The sequence below is a fragment of the Aulonocara stuartgranti genome (assembly GCF_965226115.1).
Source record: "Aulonocara stuartgranti genome assembly, chromosome: 17".
NCBI lineage: Eukaryota > Metazoa > Chordata > Actinopteri > Cichliformes > Cichlidae > Aulonocara > Aulonocara stuartgranti.
In genome coordinates this window covers 10,215,922-10,233,104 of record NC_138953.1, presented here as the reverse complement: position 1 = coordinate 10,233,104, position 17,183 = coordinate 10,215,922, and the positions used below count along the sequence as shown (strand labels likewise).

The 17,183-nt window shown below is 41.9% G+C and overlaps 1 protein-coding gene across 6 annotated transcripts in view; it reads right to left on the bottom strand.

The window, feature by feature from the left end:
* Window positions 1-17,183, bottom strand: part of bcar3 (BCAR3 adaptor protein, NSP family member) — a 96,997-nt gene that overhangs the window by 21,377 nt on the left and 58,437 nt on the right. Inside the window, exon 1 of one of the 6 annotated variants that reach the window (XM_082511471.1) lies at window positions 5,499-5,875. The exons of the other annotated variants lie outside the window; for them this stretch is intronic. Within the exon in view, the coding sequence (XP_082367597.1) occupies window positions 5,499-5,579 (81 nt within the window). The 5' untranslated portion in view covers window positions 5,580-5,875. Of the gene's footprint in view, window positions 1-5,498; window positions 5,876-17,183 lie in introns of those variants that run through there. 6 annotated transcript variants of the gene reach the window in all.

The following is a 17,183-nucleotide window of genomic DNA, read 5'->3' as shown; positions in this document are numbered from 1 at the left end:
ACAGCCTTTCCTTCTAGTGTGAATGACTTCAGTTGTGACAAAATATGGGATAAACAATACACTGACGCCAAGCTTCATTTCATATGAACTGCAAAACTTGCTCAGCGTTATCCCATGGTGATGCTTACCGTTGAAACACACATTGAAATCAAAATAAAACCCATGCATTAAGGTAAACGTTCTTCTTAAATTAGCAAAACCTCCTGACATTCCCCATACAAATTAATGATAATTTGTATCAAATCATTAAATTTTGGATTCAGTGAATTTCGGTCCAGTTCTTGTGTAATTCAGCCTTTTCTCAGTCCTTTCATTAAGAATGATTTCGTAACAGCCACTGAGACCGTTTCTAATGAGGATACACTGCACACCATGCACCAAGTTTTCAGCTAACAGCATTTTGGGAGCCTCCTTGTTGTTGGAAAAATCCTATTTTATGCCTGTTCAACTGTTATCTTTGGTATTTTTCATAGCTTAAACTAAAGAAATGGGAATAAATGATGTCCCAAAAGGATGATTCTGTTCATCTGGACGTAATGTTTTCAGTGGGAGAAACGTTTCGTCACTCATCCAAGTGACTTCTTTAGTCTCAGCCGACTGCAGGTTTCCACAACCTTAGTCAGTTCAGTTTTATTTATACAGCGCCAAATGACAGCAAAAGTCGCCTCAAGGTGCTTTATATGGTAAGGTAGACCCTGCAGCAAACGGTAACAAACTGTACATTTGCACAATGACTGAAACTAGCCCACTGAATGAACAACGGGCTGTGAGGTGAGGTGACCATTGATAAACAACAGCACAGCGTGTTTTGGGGTTTAAAAGCCACAGAGACACGGTGTTTAGAAAAAAATGCATCTCAGCTGTTCTGATACTCCTGACACATACAGGATCACTAAGGGTTTTCGCTTAGGTATCGGTTGTCCTTCTCTCCTGGATCGGCTGGAGCTTTCTTTTGGCGCCTTCCCAGCTTTGACGAATGTCCAGCCTGGATAACCACATTTACTCAGGGCCTTCTTGACGTGATGTTCTTCTGCTTCCCTGGCCGTTGTGTCTGTGGGGATGGTGTTCGCTCTGTGTTGCAGCGTGCTGATGACACACAATTTGTGATCCAGTGGATGATGAGAGTCAAACCTGACTGGATCAGTCCCTTAATACTGATCCATATGCGTAGGTTTACGGTACACATCAACTTTTAAAGGGGGCCTAAGGGTACATCTTTGCCATCTTACAATGCTGTGATTGCAACCATTCCCCAACTCTCTGTGAATGGTACTCATGGCCATGGATCAATGGTCTTTGATCAGTGGTTGTTGATCAATGGTCATGACAATTTGCATATTAATGATCAAGGGATCTGACCTCAAAGCCCATTGTTTATTAAGTGGCCTGGTTTCAGTCATTGTGCAAATGTACTGTTTATAAGATTGGGGAAACCTGCAGTCAGCAGAGACTGAAGAAGTCACTTGGATGAGTGAAGAAATGTTTCTCCCACTGAAAACGCTGCATCCAGATGAACAGAATCAACTTTTGGGATTTACTTACCTGGATGAGCATGCATCAAGATGAACAAATGATGTGTTTTTACAACAGACTGCTTGTAACAAGGCACCTAAAAATTGATTCTTTGTCATCTGTTATGTGTAGACAACAGTGATTCATCCCTCGAGTTGGTTATGTTTTGTGATTTCATAGCTCAGTGTTAAGCAGCTTAAAAAAAAAAAAATCTGACATGCCACAGAAAATAATCTCCAACTAAAAACAAAGGTACTGTTAAAAAGGATCTCTGCAGTGATTGGATTTTCTTCTGATTTCATGGATTTGAAGATTGAAGGTACTTTTAACCCTTTAAAGGTTTCTCTATATATGGTGACGATGATACATTTCTGTAATAATCCAGTCGTGTGTGGCAACCATTCAGAAGCAGCGGCCACCTGGGTAAGCTGCTTGTCCTCACTTCACTGAACACAAAAGGCAAACAACCTTTTAACATCATAACTCTGATCCCTCATCACCTTACACACATGTAAAGTTACAAATACATTAGATGACGTTATAATCCTCACCTTACCTCAACTTATGCGGCTTATGAGCTGAAATAAAGCAGTGAACCTGAGATTCTTAGTTGATACCGCCAGCCTGCAGGATTGCAGATAACAAAAAACCCTGAAGACTGACTAGAAGAAGCAGCTCCATTTGAATCATGTTCAAATATGCAGCGGAGTCAGTATATTAACAATTCTTCAAACACCAACTAAAACACCGTAGAAGACCATAGAGGAAACTCTTCTGCTGCCTCAGTTGCAACACATTTCTTTCAAGAAGAAACAATAAAAACTATTGCCCTGGTCTCTGGTTGGGTCTCAAAATAATCTTTATCTGTGATGCTACACTGTACAGTGGGATTATGACCACTGCAACAGTATACAAGCAACGCAGCACCATAACAGACACATCATTACAATTATGGTGACGTCTGAGATCATTTTAGAGGTGAAGTCAGGCTATGCAGCTTTTCATCTTCTTTATTTCTATTTTTAGAATGCAACCAATTAGTATTATGAAAGTCTTGAGTTGCTAAAGGCAAAAGTTTTGAAAGTTCAACAAACAAAATGCTTAAATGAGAGTTGGGATACCCATCAAATGGGTTTCACTGGGGCAATCATCATTAAAATAACAACTCTTTGGTCTGCTGTATTTCTGGCATTTCCTTTTCTTTTCATCTCTCTTAACAATTTCAGTTTTTTCCTCCTCCCTCTCTTCATGCTACCATTTCCCACTGTGTCTACATGCTGCATAGTATGCATCCCCAATCAAGTCACAAAGCTTTAAAAAGTGAATACATGAATGCAAACAGCAGTGCAGGTTGTGTCAAGAATACATGTAGAATTGAGGTGGGCTTAATGAGAATATTCCTGCTGAACAGTCATGCAGTATCCAAATGCTTTTCCTCAGAGCTTCAGTTTAGCTTTTTAGGGCCTGACAACAACACTGTGTTTGACTCTAACATTGAATTGAATGGGCATCATTACCGCTGAGGACAGTTGATAAAACCTAATAGCTGTTGATGTTTTGATTTTCTATCTCTGCGTGTTGTCTTCGTCATCAAAAAGGTCCCTTCCTTTCCTGTTTACACACAACTAAATACAAACATCTTCCTGTGTTTAGGCCAGAGAGCATCTGATTGGTCAGCCTGGGGCAGCCAAAGAGGGTTCATCGTCAGTGCCATCTTAATTTGTTCTGTAAGCCACAATCTCAGCACCAGCATCGGTGCCTCACTAATGCTCTTGTGGAAGAGTGGGAACAAATCTCTGCAGCTAGGTTCCTGAACCTGTATGAACAACGACTGAATGGCTATAGCCTGTTCGTCATATACTGTGAAAGTCAAAAGAGGATTGCTTCCAGATTCAAATCCTACAGCGATAACTGAGGTCGACTGCCTCAAAGATACAGATGAGATTCATGCTTAGTGATGTAAAAAGATTTTTTAGAAACAGTAGAAAGGATTGATCTCCACCAATGAGCTAAGCCTGAAACAGCAACTGAGGGTTTTTAAGTTTTAGAGCATCATGTTTTAAGAGCTAAAGATGAATAATGGTTTCTGCTATACAACGATAGAGAAAGAACCTTATCATGCAACGGGATTAAGATAAAAAGAACTTTTTAATGCATCGTTTTACAGCAAATGTACGCACAGAAGCAATCTAACTATGCATACAACCCAGCTATGTTGGATCATGGCAGCTAATGCAAACAAAAAAAAAAACGAAAAAGTGTCAATGATGTGATCTAATAGCTAAGGATACCAGCACAAGTAAGCCTGAATCTCAGCAGGCACAGAAACAGGAAGCAGGGCCTCTGTGGATAAATGGCGACCTCCCAGAGAAACAGATGGAGGGGAGAATGAAAAGGGGAATGGAACAAAACCCCAGGCAATATGGAGTCAAAAGTAAAGACACAGAGAGACAGAGAGAAAATAGAAAAGCACTAATGAAGAGGATGAGGATGAGCTGGGGGAAAACTCACAAAAGAGACAGAAGAGCATGAGATGGATGGGAGCGGTGCTGTGCAGTTCTGGTTCTTGAGAAAACAACAAAGATATCAAATAAGGATAACAAGTTCACATTGCATCGAAGCATCATTTAAATGAACAGACTGGAGGATTCTTAAAATAACCAAGAGAGTGACAGACAGAACATCTCAGGTTTTATTCATTCAATTTCTAAATGAGCAGTAATGTAACTATTGGTCATTTATTTTCTCTCTGAAACAGAAGGTCTGGATAGACTGCACACAACAACAACAGCCATTAGAGGCAACTCTTAGTGAGAGGAAGTGCTGATGAACTGCCATATGCATTAAGTAGGAATCCAAGTTTTCCTGGATGGTTTGGATTGGTTTGAGAGCACAGAGTAATACTTTTCCCCCTCTTTGACAGCTTTCCATTTGAAGAGAAATGGATTTTAAGTGTTGCAGCGTGCTGATGACAGCACGCTGCAACATCAGCACGGCAAGGTTGAGAGTTGACCGGAGAAAATGCACACAAAAATATAGTCTGATGAAGATGCAATATGCTGAAAACTTCAGAACAACTTCTTGGCATACTTTGTGGTGAGATCAGTGTGTGCTCTTAGAAGATACATATAAAGACCTGTAAACAGACTTTATCCAGGCACAAAGTGCATTTTAGCAGCAGATGGAAATGTACAGGCTGATCCACAGAGGGACACACCACCCCACCTCAGCCTCCTGCCCCACTGCTGCTCGCTGCATCCAATCAAGTAATGACATTCATACAATTTACTGATGTCATAAAGAAGACAAACTAGCACAAGCTGGTAATTTATCATTCACATGAGGACTACTACCCCTGTCCTGTTAACTGTCTAACCATCTCACCACTTCCTTCACACACAGCCTTATCTGTCTGCCAGCACTAGTTATGGATGAAGCCAGCATATATCTCACAATCACACCCTCAGACAGACAGTCGCACAGTTGGCCATTTATGAGAGTGTCTGGTCTGACTAATAAAAGCCCAGTGTTCACAGTGAGAGCGATGGGAAAGAGAAGGACTATTTAGGCTGATTAGATTTTGCTCAGGCTGGAAGTGTTACCACGCACTTTTCAGACTGTTTTCTGCAGGGCAATATGTTGTTTTCTTTCCACCATCTCCTTGAAACAACAGGATGAAACGAGCCTTGAAAAGCACGCTTGCATTAAAGAATGTTTCTGAAGTTGCATGCTATTAATACTTTAAAGGCAAACAAACCTCTTACTTTTTAATCTACCCCTGGACTAAGATCATCTCATGATGGACAACACCAGCATAAAGTCTGTAGCATGCAAGCATTCACAAAACACCTGCACATGGGCACTTACAGTAACACCTTGTATGATGAATTTTACACAAAGCAAAAGTACAAAACATGAAGATGAATTCAATGATAAAATAGGTAACATGGACACATTCTCACACACACTCTCCTGTGTTTCCTCACCTTTGCGCCGATGACAGAATTCTTGTGGTAGAAGCAACACAGAGCTGCTGTCAGGGCTTTGAGGTTGCATCTCTCCGACATTATCGACTCTATCTGCCGACACTAACGGGGTAACAAATGCTGCCTTCGGCCAGCTCAGTTAGATCTGCGGTCAAGGTGACTGAAGAACAACTTGAACGACAAGTTCCCAATGATTCCCATTTGCCTCTTCCAGTAAAACCTTCATTAAGAGTTACACAGATGGTCGAGTACTAACTCTGCAGCTGGATCAATATCACAAGTCAGAATTTTTCCAGTCTCTCAGACTAAGGAGTGAACATCTCCCCTGGGATAACTGTTACTAACATTCTGTCGTCTCTGCCTCTCTCCTCCACAGTCCCCGCAGAGTGAGCCCTCCACTTTCTCACACATTTTTTCTTTAAATTTCCCTTTTGCCCTGCCCCCCTAAGCTCCATATATGGGAGAGAGAAAGACCCATGTGAGGTGGTTTGCACCAATCAAGTGTTGATAAACTAGGAGTGACCCAAAGGCAGAGTCTCCCGCCTGCTCTCACTGCAAACACATGGGCAATGGAAAGAAAGCTGTGTACATCGGCTTTGCATCCTCTGCATGCATTCAGTATGACACTTCAAACCTAAACTGTTGCTATTGTTTCCCTCTGACTCAAAATCATTTTTTCAGAGTTTGCACTGATTGTGCTGATTGGTTTGTTACTCAATTTAGTCTCTAAAGTGACAGTTTGACCAAAATACTGGCCAAATAATTATGTATGCCTTTTCTTTCTGAGTACTCACAGCTGTGGAGTTTCTGCATTACTACTTTAGGTTTATCTGCCTATCAAAAACAATGTCCAGCCCTTGTGCGACTGTCTTTCAGTCTCATATAGACGATGTTAACGTTTCCATAAGAGATGCTCTTTTTTGGTGTAAAGCCATGGTTGGAATTGTGGCTCTTCCAACTGCTCAAACCAGCAGTTTGAGAACAGAAAACACATCACAGAAAAAAAACAAAAAAACCTAAAAGTATATCACTTCCACAGTTGGCAGTAAGTATTTTAAGAAAACAGCTATGAGTCACAAAGAAAGTTTCAATAGGAAATAGCTGCTGTTCAACCAGTGTTGTGTACTAAATAATCCACTTGGAGACAAAGGGAAGGGTCTGCTAAGAGTGAGTGCGCATGTGTGCTGTGGACTGATGCTGGCCACTTGTGTTACTTAATGCTTGTTGAGCAATTACGCCCACACACTGGTGAAACTCTTAGCTTTCACACCAGTTCACACACAGACCCATACTGACATCTGACATAAGGAAACTGGCCCCAAAGCAGGAAAGTGAAAAAAGTATATTGGCATGTTTCAGGCCAGTAAAACTTATCAACTTCTTCAGGGAAGAAAGTGAGGAAAACGGTTGGACAAACGTAACTAGATCCAGAGTGTACATGGCAGCGTACAAAGACAGAAAATAAAGAAATAACCATGAGTATACAGCACAAACACTACCATCTACAATGTAGCTTGCCATCACCATTGTGTGAATGTGTGTGCGAATGGGTGGATGACTGGTTGTGTAAAGCGCTTTGGGGTCCTTAGGGACTAGAAAAGCGCTATACAAATACAGGCCATTTACCATAAGAACAGCCACATGCACACAAAGACTAGACACACACTGAGGGTGACACGCCAGCAGCAACAAGTTGAAGGGAATATTCGGTCGCAGGAAACTGAGCCACTAATTACAGTGTGAACTCTCATGAGGACCCATGAAGGAAATACATGTAGAACATTCCCTAAGGCACCACATAGAGGCGCACACACTCCCACACAAACACACGCACACACACACACACACACACGACTGGCGACCACAGAAGCCCCAAATCACCAGCTAGGCTAAACGTCCACCTTAAAATACACACATCCGTCGCTCCAGGAATGCTTTGGAAAAACAGTGAAGGACAGAAATTGGGGCGCTGAGGTTCTATGTTTTCTATTTCTATCTGTTTGTTGGTTCTGTCAAATACGAGAGACTGTGCTGTTTCAGCAACCTAAGCTAATTACATGAAATATAATAAAATGGAAAATTGGGGATGAAAGAGGGCTATTTTCTATGTAAAAATTGGCTTAAATATGTAGTTTTATTTCAGGATGTATATTTTACTGTCCGGGGGGACTGAGAGAAACTATATGCAGTCAATGATGTTGAAAGTAAAGGATCTTTTCTCTTTTCATGATGTGTTAACAGAATATTCCACTCATCCTAGGATTTATTTTAACTTCTATTGTCAAAGCCTGAATTGAAGTACCTAAAGACATACAAGGCCCCTAAATTTCCCATAATGCAGCTTAACTGGCCAAAGTACAATAGGACAATGGGATGCTAATGTAAGCCTGAACTGCCACCAATATACAAAACTGATCAGAACAGTAGCAAAATATAAAGATGAGAAGTGCTTTCTACGAGAACGAACAAATACAAGTGATTCATCTTTCAGTTTGCATTTGTTCTATAAACACATCTCATACAATCTGCATCAAATTGCATTAGGTAGTAAACCTAATAAAGAATTCATGTCCAAATGTACTACACATCCATTTACAAGGTCACGATTCCCAACAGTCTCAATGATAAATACAGTAAAGGAGACATGCAGTAGGTACAGGTTTTACATTTCCTGACAGTGGCTGCAAGCTTGGTTGGCAGAAATTGGATTCTACGGTGCAGTATGATATCACACCACAATCGAAGCTTCACTGTCCTTCTGTACCAGTTAGGCAGCATTCATCACGCTTCCTCATCCCCTAATGCATCAATAAAATCAGTGACACTTCTATTCACCCTCTGGGTGAGTCTGTCACATGCACACATGTGCAGACTGTGTGCGTATATGAGGTGTTGGTGACTGAGTGATCAATAATATAATAGACTGGTGTCGAGCCGTACTGATTGGTTCAACGTGATCCTTATATAGTCAGTGAAAGCGCATGCAGTAAGAGGCTACAATACATCTTATGTGGGTCAAAAGAGAAACTAATTTGTTGGTGTATTTGCTTTTGTAAAGTACACTGGAGCACCAAAGTTCCATAAACTACAATTAAAAATACAAACTACTACTCATACTTATTTACTTTATTGTATACTTGAAAAACAAGAATACAAACATAACAATTTTACAAAGAGAAGATCAGCTTCACAGTTAATGCAAGAAGCATCTGATATTTGGTTTGAACACTGGAAAATTTTTCATCTTTTATTTACAGTGCAGACAATTTAATATAACATGAAAGACAAGTATTTTAACATTAATACATCCATACATATGAGCAACGTGACTTCCATTTTCATGACACGAAGACTGGTTCTAGACTATTTTCTTCAGTACGATTCTTCTGTGACTCTCTCTTTAGCCCAGATTTAGATTAAATCCATGTCTGAGAAACTGGCTCATATGGTTTGACCCAAATCTAAAAACAGACAATTACTCAGCTTGAGCTACAACTGTTTAAAAACGGGCGATAGCTTCAATAAAGGAGAAAAAAAATATCCGTGTCTAGATTATTACCCAAAAGTTTTAATGTTTTTTTAGGTAAATCTGAATATAAGATGACAAAGACAAACCTTGATGTTACTTGCTTTTTCCCTTGAGCATAGAGCGTATGATCACGATTTCTGTAACCTGACCACACTTGCTCAAAATCATCACTGAGAAAATCTGGAGACTGAACAGCCACTGATGAATTAACAGGAAAATTATTACTGATGATATTCTGTAGCAAGCTGGTGGGGGTTACTGGCCAGCTGCCTGTTCCACTTATAGGCTGACAAACTGAATAACTGACTGGGTGTCCAGTTCATGGACGAGCAGAGAGACAAACCAAGATGGTTGGTGGGGTGCCGAGCGTGGCTGGCTGCTTGCTGTTGAAGTCATGCTGGCTCACTGACAGACTGGTATGAAAGTCACACTATTGTTTGGACTTCTAATTAACAAACATTCACAACAACATCCATCTACAGCGACATTTCTACTTTCGGGTCTGACAGTCCCTTTCCTCAGTTTGGCCAGCAGATGGTGCACTCCTCTAAAACTCAACAAATGCATGAATAGCTGTTTGTAAGTGAATTCAAACAGTTACTGCTCTTTTATCTTTATTATTAGCAAAGCACAGTTTTAAACTGGTGCCTTCAGTATGTGTGTGTGCTCTATACAAGTGTCATCCACACAGAGTTAATAGCTACTGCAACCCAAGACCACACACACACACACACACACACACGCACACACGCACGCACACACACACAGAGCATTATTGTTTCCTAAAGCTCTCTCATGAGGGTTTACAGCAACTTTCAACTCATTGTGTGGGAATAAAAGAGTGCAAAAGAGTCTTTTAGCAAAGGCTTAGTAGAAGAAGAGTTGTGTTCACACTGAATCACTGAGGGTCTTTCTTTTCCTCTCTATCATTTAATTTGTCATCAAATAATACAGAGATCGTGCTGTATTATACTATTAAGTCTGGCCAAGTCATAGTAAAATCAACAATCTGCTCCTATTACTTTCTACTCAGTAAAGTTATACAGTACTTATCTTGATACCTACTTTATAATCCTCAGTAAATTTTACTTTCTGTGAGAAAGAGACACTTCAATTTGACTTCATTCCTTCACCAGTGCTTTTGCCTCTTTGTCAGCACGATTACTAAACAACACCTTGTTGGTTTTCTTTTAATCTGGTCAATAGGTGGAGCATGATTAAAGGAAGAACCTAGTACATTTAGCAAAATCAGGTTCCATTGTCTTTAAATTTGGAAGACAGGGTACTAGACTTCTTCTTCATGTTATGTCTATTTCTAGAGAAGGAAACAAGCTGATTGGATGCTTAGTGACGAACATCAAACAGAGGCTGTCAACGAGAAGAGAAACTGGCCATAAGGTGGTGAAGTTGAGAATATATTAAAACTATTGTTTTCCACAGAGACTTCCTTCCCAACAAACACCCATTCTGCTCACATCTACTTGACATAATCACAGAGAACAATGCAACACTCACTGTACTGACAACTGTTTGTAAAAAAACAGTTTCCAAAGCATATGCCACACAACACCTGTACTGTACCTGTACGGTCTATGTGTGTGTTTTCATCCACAGTGGAAATGCAAACACACCTGGAGCAGCACAGAAGCAGAGCTGACAGCTAGGCTTTCACACATATTATATAATACCTGGAATACAGTAGGCCACATATGCGGTCAGCACGCAGACACACACAAAATAGGCTACGCACTCTGTTGATACACCATGTGTGTGACCAAAGAAATGCACACAAAGTACTATTTGTGCATGTGGGCTCACAGGTTTGAGAGTGTTTATGGGCTCAAAATGTGGTCATAAATATTTTGTACTTGTAAATCAGGATTTGTATGTGTAAAAAGATTTGTGTGTGGACTTAGCCAAAAAAAACCTGCAAGTTACAAGTACGAATTCTGACCCTATTTTTCTTCCTTTCATCTGATTGGTCAATGTCATGTCAATCACAAATGTAACAATCCAATCAGAACAGATGGGTTTGGCTGTCGGAGGGGCGCTTTTTTGAACTGCAGGTCTTTGAAGGGAATAAATGCCCTTTTACATGCCAACCCAGCGTTTTCCTTCATCACCACGAAGAAAAACAGTCTGTGGTGGCCCGAGTTTGGTGATTTTTGTGTCACAGGTTTACGTGCTTAATACAGGGACCTCCAGAGCCTTTTCAACAGCGCTGCGGACCTCGGGAGAGGGGGCAGTGTTGTGGAAATGGCACAGTCTTCACTAGTGGGGATAGTTACAAAGCCTTCTTCATTTTGAATTAGCAATACGTTTTTATTGAACATTTGAAGATAAAAAAACAGAAACTCTTGTAGAGGACATAAAGTCAGAGATAGAAACTACAAGGAGCAGGTGAATCTAGTACAGGTAGAGCTGCCGCAAAACCCCACAGAGCTCAGCAGCCAGCGCAACAAATTCTGGATCCTTGGCCTTTAGCTAGCAGTTAGCATTAGCGGCATATGCTGCCTCCATGCAGTGTTGCCAACTCCTCAGTAAGGAAAATCGCTATTGGTTGTCCTAAAAGTCGCTAGAAGTCGCCAAATGATGTCATCGCCTAATTTGCATAATTGGTCATGCTAATGTAATTGTAACCTACGTTGTTGGAGAGAGAAATAAAACCGTGGAAGAGACATAAATTGAGTAAAAAATTTTCCTAAATGCATTTAGAATTTATTTAGAACTACAAATTAAATTTTTAGCAATTTTTTTTTAATGTCACAATTCCTTTTTTTTTTTTTTTTTTTTTTTTTTTAAGTTAACATGTTCTTTATTTCTTTTTTTCTTTTTTTTCTTTTTTTTCTTTTTTTTTTTTTGCCTGTCCCGTTTGGCTCTTTTGCCATCAGAATTGTTGTCTAAAGGCAAAGAAAGATGCCCAACGGATTTACTTTACCAAACTGACCATCCCAGCCTTGCCGTAATGGTCCATTTGATTCACCTTTTATTGTTTATTTTATTTTCACTTACTGAATACGGGACAGACTTGACTGGGGGAAAGAAGGGGAGAAAGAAAGAGGGAAAGAGAAACAGCTGAGAAGAGGGACGGGGGAGAAGGGCAAAAGACAAAAACCAACAGAACGGGCAGAAAAAAAAATGCATATATCGATCACCTGGATCACCTGCTGAGAAAGAAAAAAGAAAGCAAGCAGAAGAGAACAAGAGTAATAGAATAAACAACATCACAATGATATATGGGAATATGACAGTAAATACTAAATGTTAAACATTATTGTGCAGCACGTAAGATCAACAGAACACAGTGTGCTTTGAGGTAGGAGCCAAAAAGGGTGTAGTTTGTGGGTGTGATCACCCGTGTGTACACCTGTGAGCATGGACGCGCTTGTTTTTTGTTTTTTAAAAGGTTCCTTCATGTAATAATCTGCTAGAGGGTGTGGGGGGGCCACAGCCCTGTCCTCCAGGGCGTGAAGCAGGTGTGGAGGAGATCAAAACTCCAGACATCCAGAGGCCCCCAGAACACAAGAGACCAAGGAAGACCAACAGAGGGGCAGCCGCGCCACTGTCCCAGAAAGAGCTGAGGAGAGTCCCAGATGAGGGCTCACTCAGCAGCCGCGGAGCAGAAGCCAGGGGGAGTTGCAGTGACGCGCCCGTGAGCTCCGCCGGCAGCCAGCTGTGCCTGAGTGACCGAGCCCCAGGCCGAGAGGCCAGGGGCACCCCACCTCCGAAGTGGCCCGAGCGAGCCCCAGGCTCCAGGCCCTGATAAGCGGCCGCCAAGGAGTGAGCCGGTGTGTACCTGGACGCCCGCCCATCCCCGGACACAAAGAACCACCAACGCACCGATGTCTGAGGGAGTCCGCCACTGGCAGGGGAAGTGGTGGTAGGGGGAGATAGGCCTCCAAACCTTGGAGGGCCTGAGATGTCCCCAGAGAGGTGGCGCCTGACACCCAACCTGACATATAGACACAGACATACAGGCACACACAGATACAAACATCCATTCCCACCCTCATGCTCTCATATGCACTTACTCCACACTCAACCAACGTGGAGACAGACATAAAGAGACACTGTACACACGATCACACTCCCCAAGCGTACTCTACAAACCGGGTCTAGGTGCCCCCGCCCCTGGAGGGGGGAATGTCACAATTCCAACCCTGCACCTTTATCCGGGCTTGGACCGGCAAAATGTGAGAAGCTTAGTGGTACTGGTGGACTAACTGTTACAGAAACATCCAAAATGAGGCACCAATACTGTTTATTTAGTGCAGCTGTGACAAAAACCTTACATTGGCTGCTGGTCTAATTCTTATTATTTTGGATGTGTAAAGCCTGCTCACTGACATCTGTCTGTTCTTTCTAGATCCCATTAGATGAACATGCTGAACCGAGGTGCAGTCATCTCAGCGTGCCTCTGTTCAGATTTGGAGACATTGAACGATGCCTCAGAAACTATTTAGACGATTTATCGCTCAGGTAAGTCACAAGCTCAAAGTCAGCGAGACAGTTATCAGCATATACAGACATATTCACTGGTTACAGGTTTGTTTCGCTCAACCATTCTCAATGTTTTTCTTTCAGACAGTGGACGGCATTAGCCACTGATGACATCTCCTCGGATGTCGTCGATCTGCTGACCGAGATGTGCCGAGCACTCATAGGGCACATTAGCACCGTAGTGTATAAAGTCATACGCCGACAGGTTTCATGCTGCCCACATAATCATGATCGTGGAGACAAAGAAAGCTCCGCTGACCGGTAAATCTAAAGCTTGCTTTATTAAACAGTTTCATTCAGTCTTTCTTCTTCTTAGACGTTTTACGTGAGATGGTTCATCGGGTAATCCTGGTGACGGAGGGGTTTTTCAGAGGACACAGCATTGCTTCGTTTACATCACGTGTGAAGTCATCAATGTGGTTTATTTTAATGACGCCTGTAGATTTGGACAAAACAGTGATAGTGTTGGAAAATGACTGACTGGGGGCAACGATAGCTCAGTAGGTAAAGTGGTCGCCCCATGATCGGAAGGTCGGCGGTTCGAATCCACTTAACGGCTACCCTGAGGTACCCCTGAGCAAGGTACCGTCCCTACACACTGCTCCCCGGGCGCCTGCTTAGTGGGCTGCCCACTGCTTCACTGAGTGAATGGGTCAAATGCAGAGAAAAACAAGTAATTTCCCCATGGGGATCAATAAAGTATCCATTATTATTATTATTATTATTACATTTCTCTTCTCTCCCTTTTCAGGATGAACGTTGAACCTCTGCTTGATGGGTGCAGTTACTGCAGGGTGACAGAGGATGATATTCAGGCCAGCCTCAGAAACATCTTTCATTACTGCTTCGGTTGGGTCTTGGGTTTTGGGCAACGGCGGTCTACTGACAAACTACTGACTTTATTTTCAGTGTCGATTGCAAAGAACGTAAACTCAGCCCTGAGTCGTATCACAGGGTCCACATCCTTGCAATCAGATAGATCCACATCCCCAACAAACTTTGTTGGGATGGTTTACAGTGTAGTGAACATTTTAAAGGACTGTGCAAAGACCTTAGCTCCCGCTTTTGTAGATGGTGAGAGTCGCAGCTACAGCATTGTTGAATCGCCAAACTGAGGAAGATGACGACTTTAAACCAGAGTCTGTAGAGACTTGTAAAAGCACACAGACTCAAGCTTGTGTAGGTGAGGGAGATTTGGGTAGCGAGGTCAACAGTGATATATTTCAAATCACCGATGTCCAAAATCTTGACCGTGAGAGTTCAGAGAGTGAAGAAAAATGTAGCGACGCCCCGCAGTGTTCGTCTGGGACGCTTCCTACGCCTGCAGAGACCGATACCTTTCTCACTTTGTGTCTTGCAAATTTAGTCGCTCACGTTTCTGAGAAAACACAAACAACTGCTGTAAAGCTGAATTTTCAGCAGATAGTGACTGATATAAGAGAGAAGATTGGGGGAGACTTGACTCCTCTAAAAACTGTAAAAAACTTGTACATCATAATGTACAAAGACCTGTGTCGCAAATTTGGATCCAAATACGTGCTTCAGTTTGTGATGGAAAAGGGTTACGCGACTTTTGTAGCAGCCGTTGTGGAGCTATTAAAAGCGGAGCTAAAAGCATTGAGTGGCTCCAGTCACGCGCCGAGACGTTTAGAAAGTGACAAAAGCATTTCTCCAGCCAGTGAGAACAAAACGCAACAATCTGCTAGTGAGGACAAGGTACAATATGGATCCACAGGTTCCCAGAAAGACAGGCCGAGAAACTGTATCGTTAGGGCCCTCGCTTCTTTTTGTAGATCTTTGAGGAGGCTGTTCAGTTGCTGCATGAGCAGCGAATCAGAAACAGAGTGACAGAGTGAGCAGCAGCGGCTCTGTGGGGCCTCTCACAGTGCAGACATGCACTTTGATCGGACACTCTAAATCACTCACATAATTTGCTTCTTAATTTGGAAATAAAATGAGCAGAAAACGAAACAAATGTGTTTGTCAGAACATTTAATTGTTAAATGTGTATAATGGTTTGTAGTCTCATCAATCACAATGTAGAGACAATCGCACAAACTATTTAGTCAGAGCACTTTGAGTTGGTTTTGTCATTGTAGGTTAAATGTAGATATTTATTCTAGATATTTGGCACAAAGGCATCCTCAGCTCTGTAACAGAGAGGTGTTGGCTCAGTGTGAAAATGTCCTGATGATATCAGTACTTTTGATTTTAGCCTGACTGATCAAGTTCCAGTTAAAGGGTTTTGACTGTCTTGAGAGACGGCACATTGTAGACAGAGAGCCATATTCCTAACTGTAAAAATCAAAAAACAGTCTTAGGCTACGTTCACTCTGCAGGTCTTGATGCTCAATTCCGATTTTTTGATCAAATCAGATTTTTTTGTCTGCTTGTTCACACTACAATTAAAATGCGACAGCAAACGCGCTCTAGTGTGAACGCTCAGAGCGGCCGCATGCGCAAAAGAAGACGTCACACACAACGCGCTCTGTTTAGACCCAGAGCAAGCAGTATTGTGTGACTGATGGCCCTTAATGTAAAGACTTCAGACTTTACGTTTCCCAGTTTTGCTTTAAGTTATAAAGTTTTGTTATTTACATTTGGCCTAATAATGATCCTTACTGCTGTTTTAGAGGAGCGCTGCTTCTAGCTGCAGATTTCTGTCAGAATCTGCAGATTATACAGTACAAATAAAATGTTCACGTTTCTCCAACGTTGTCTTCCCAACAGTTTCACTGGATAGGAGCGTTCACCATGTCGGGCGCTGATAGTTGGCGTCTGTCTTGTGTCAGTGACGTAGAAGACGGATTTAATGCAACATGACCATCAAACAGCAGTCGCTTTCTAAAAAATCAGATATGTATCGGATTCAGCACCACATACGAAAGTGACCCAGATCGGATTTGAAAATATTGAATTTGTGTCGTTCACACCGTCACACCATGATCGGATAGATGAGTCGCAGAGGGTCAAAGAAGTCGGATTTGATGCGCTTTCCCCTGCATCCGATGTGAAAGGACCTTTATGCTGCGCACTGTGACTCACAGCCATGGTCCCGGGTCAGCCCTGACTTTGCGTTAAACTAATCCTAAAGTAATAATGGTATTTCTAACCACTGATATACCACAACTTTATCCTTTCAACAGCTGCTGAAAGTTAGGGCACCTAACTGCTATCAGATATTTATATAGAGATCCTCCAGCTTCAAACTGTATTACCCTTCAAGGACCTGCAGTCCAAAAAAGCACCCCTCCGACAGCCAAACCCATCTGTTCTCTGATTGGATAGTTACATTTGTGATTGACATGACATTGGCCAATCAGATGAAAGGAAGAAAAATAGGGTCAAAATTTGTACTTGTAACTTGCAGGGTTCTTTTTGGCTAAGTCCACACACAAATCTTCTTTTACACACACAAATCTTTTTTTACACACACACAAATTCTGTTTACACATACAAATCCTGATTTACAAGTACAAAATATTTATGACCACATTTTGAGCCCATAAGTGTTCTGTGAGGTTAGCTCCCACATGTGTGACCCGCTCGCATGGGAAGGACAGAGTTTGCTTTTTACAATGGGGTGTTAGCATCCAAACATATGAGCCAACAGATGGAGGAGAGAGGAGTAGTTGGGACGTGGTCGTACGCAGAGA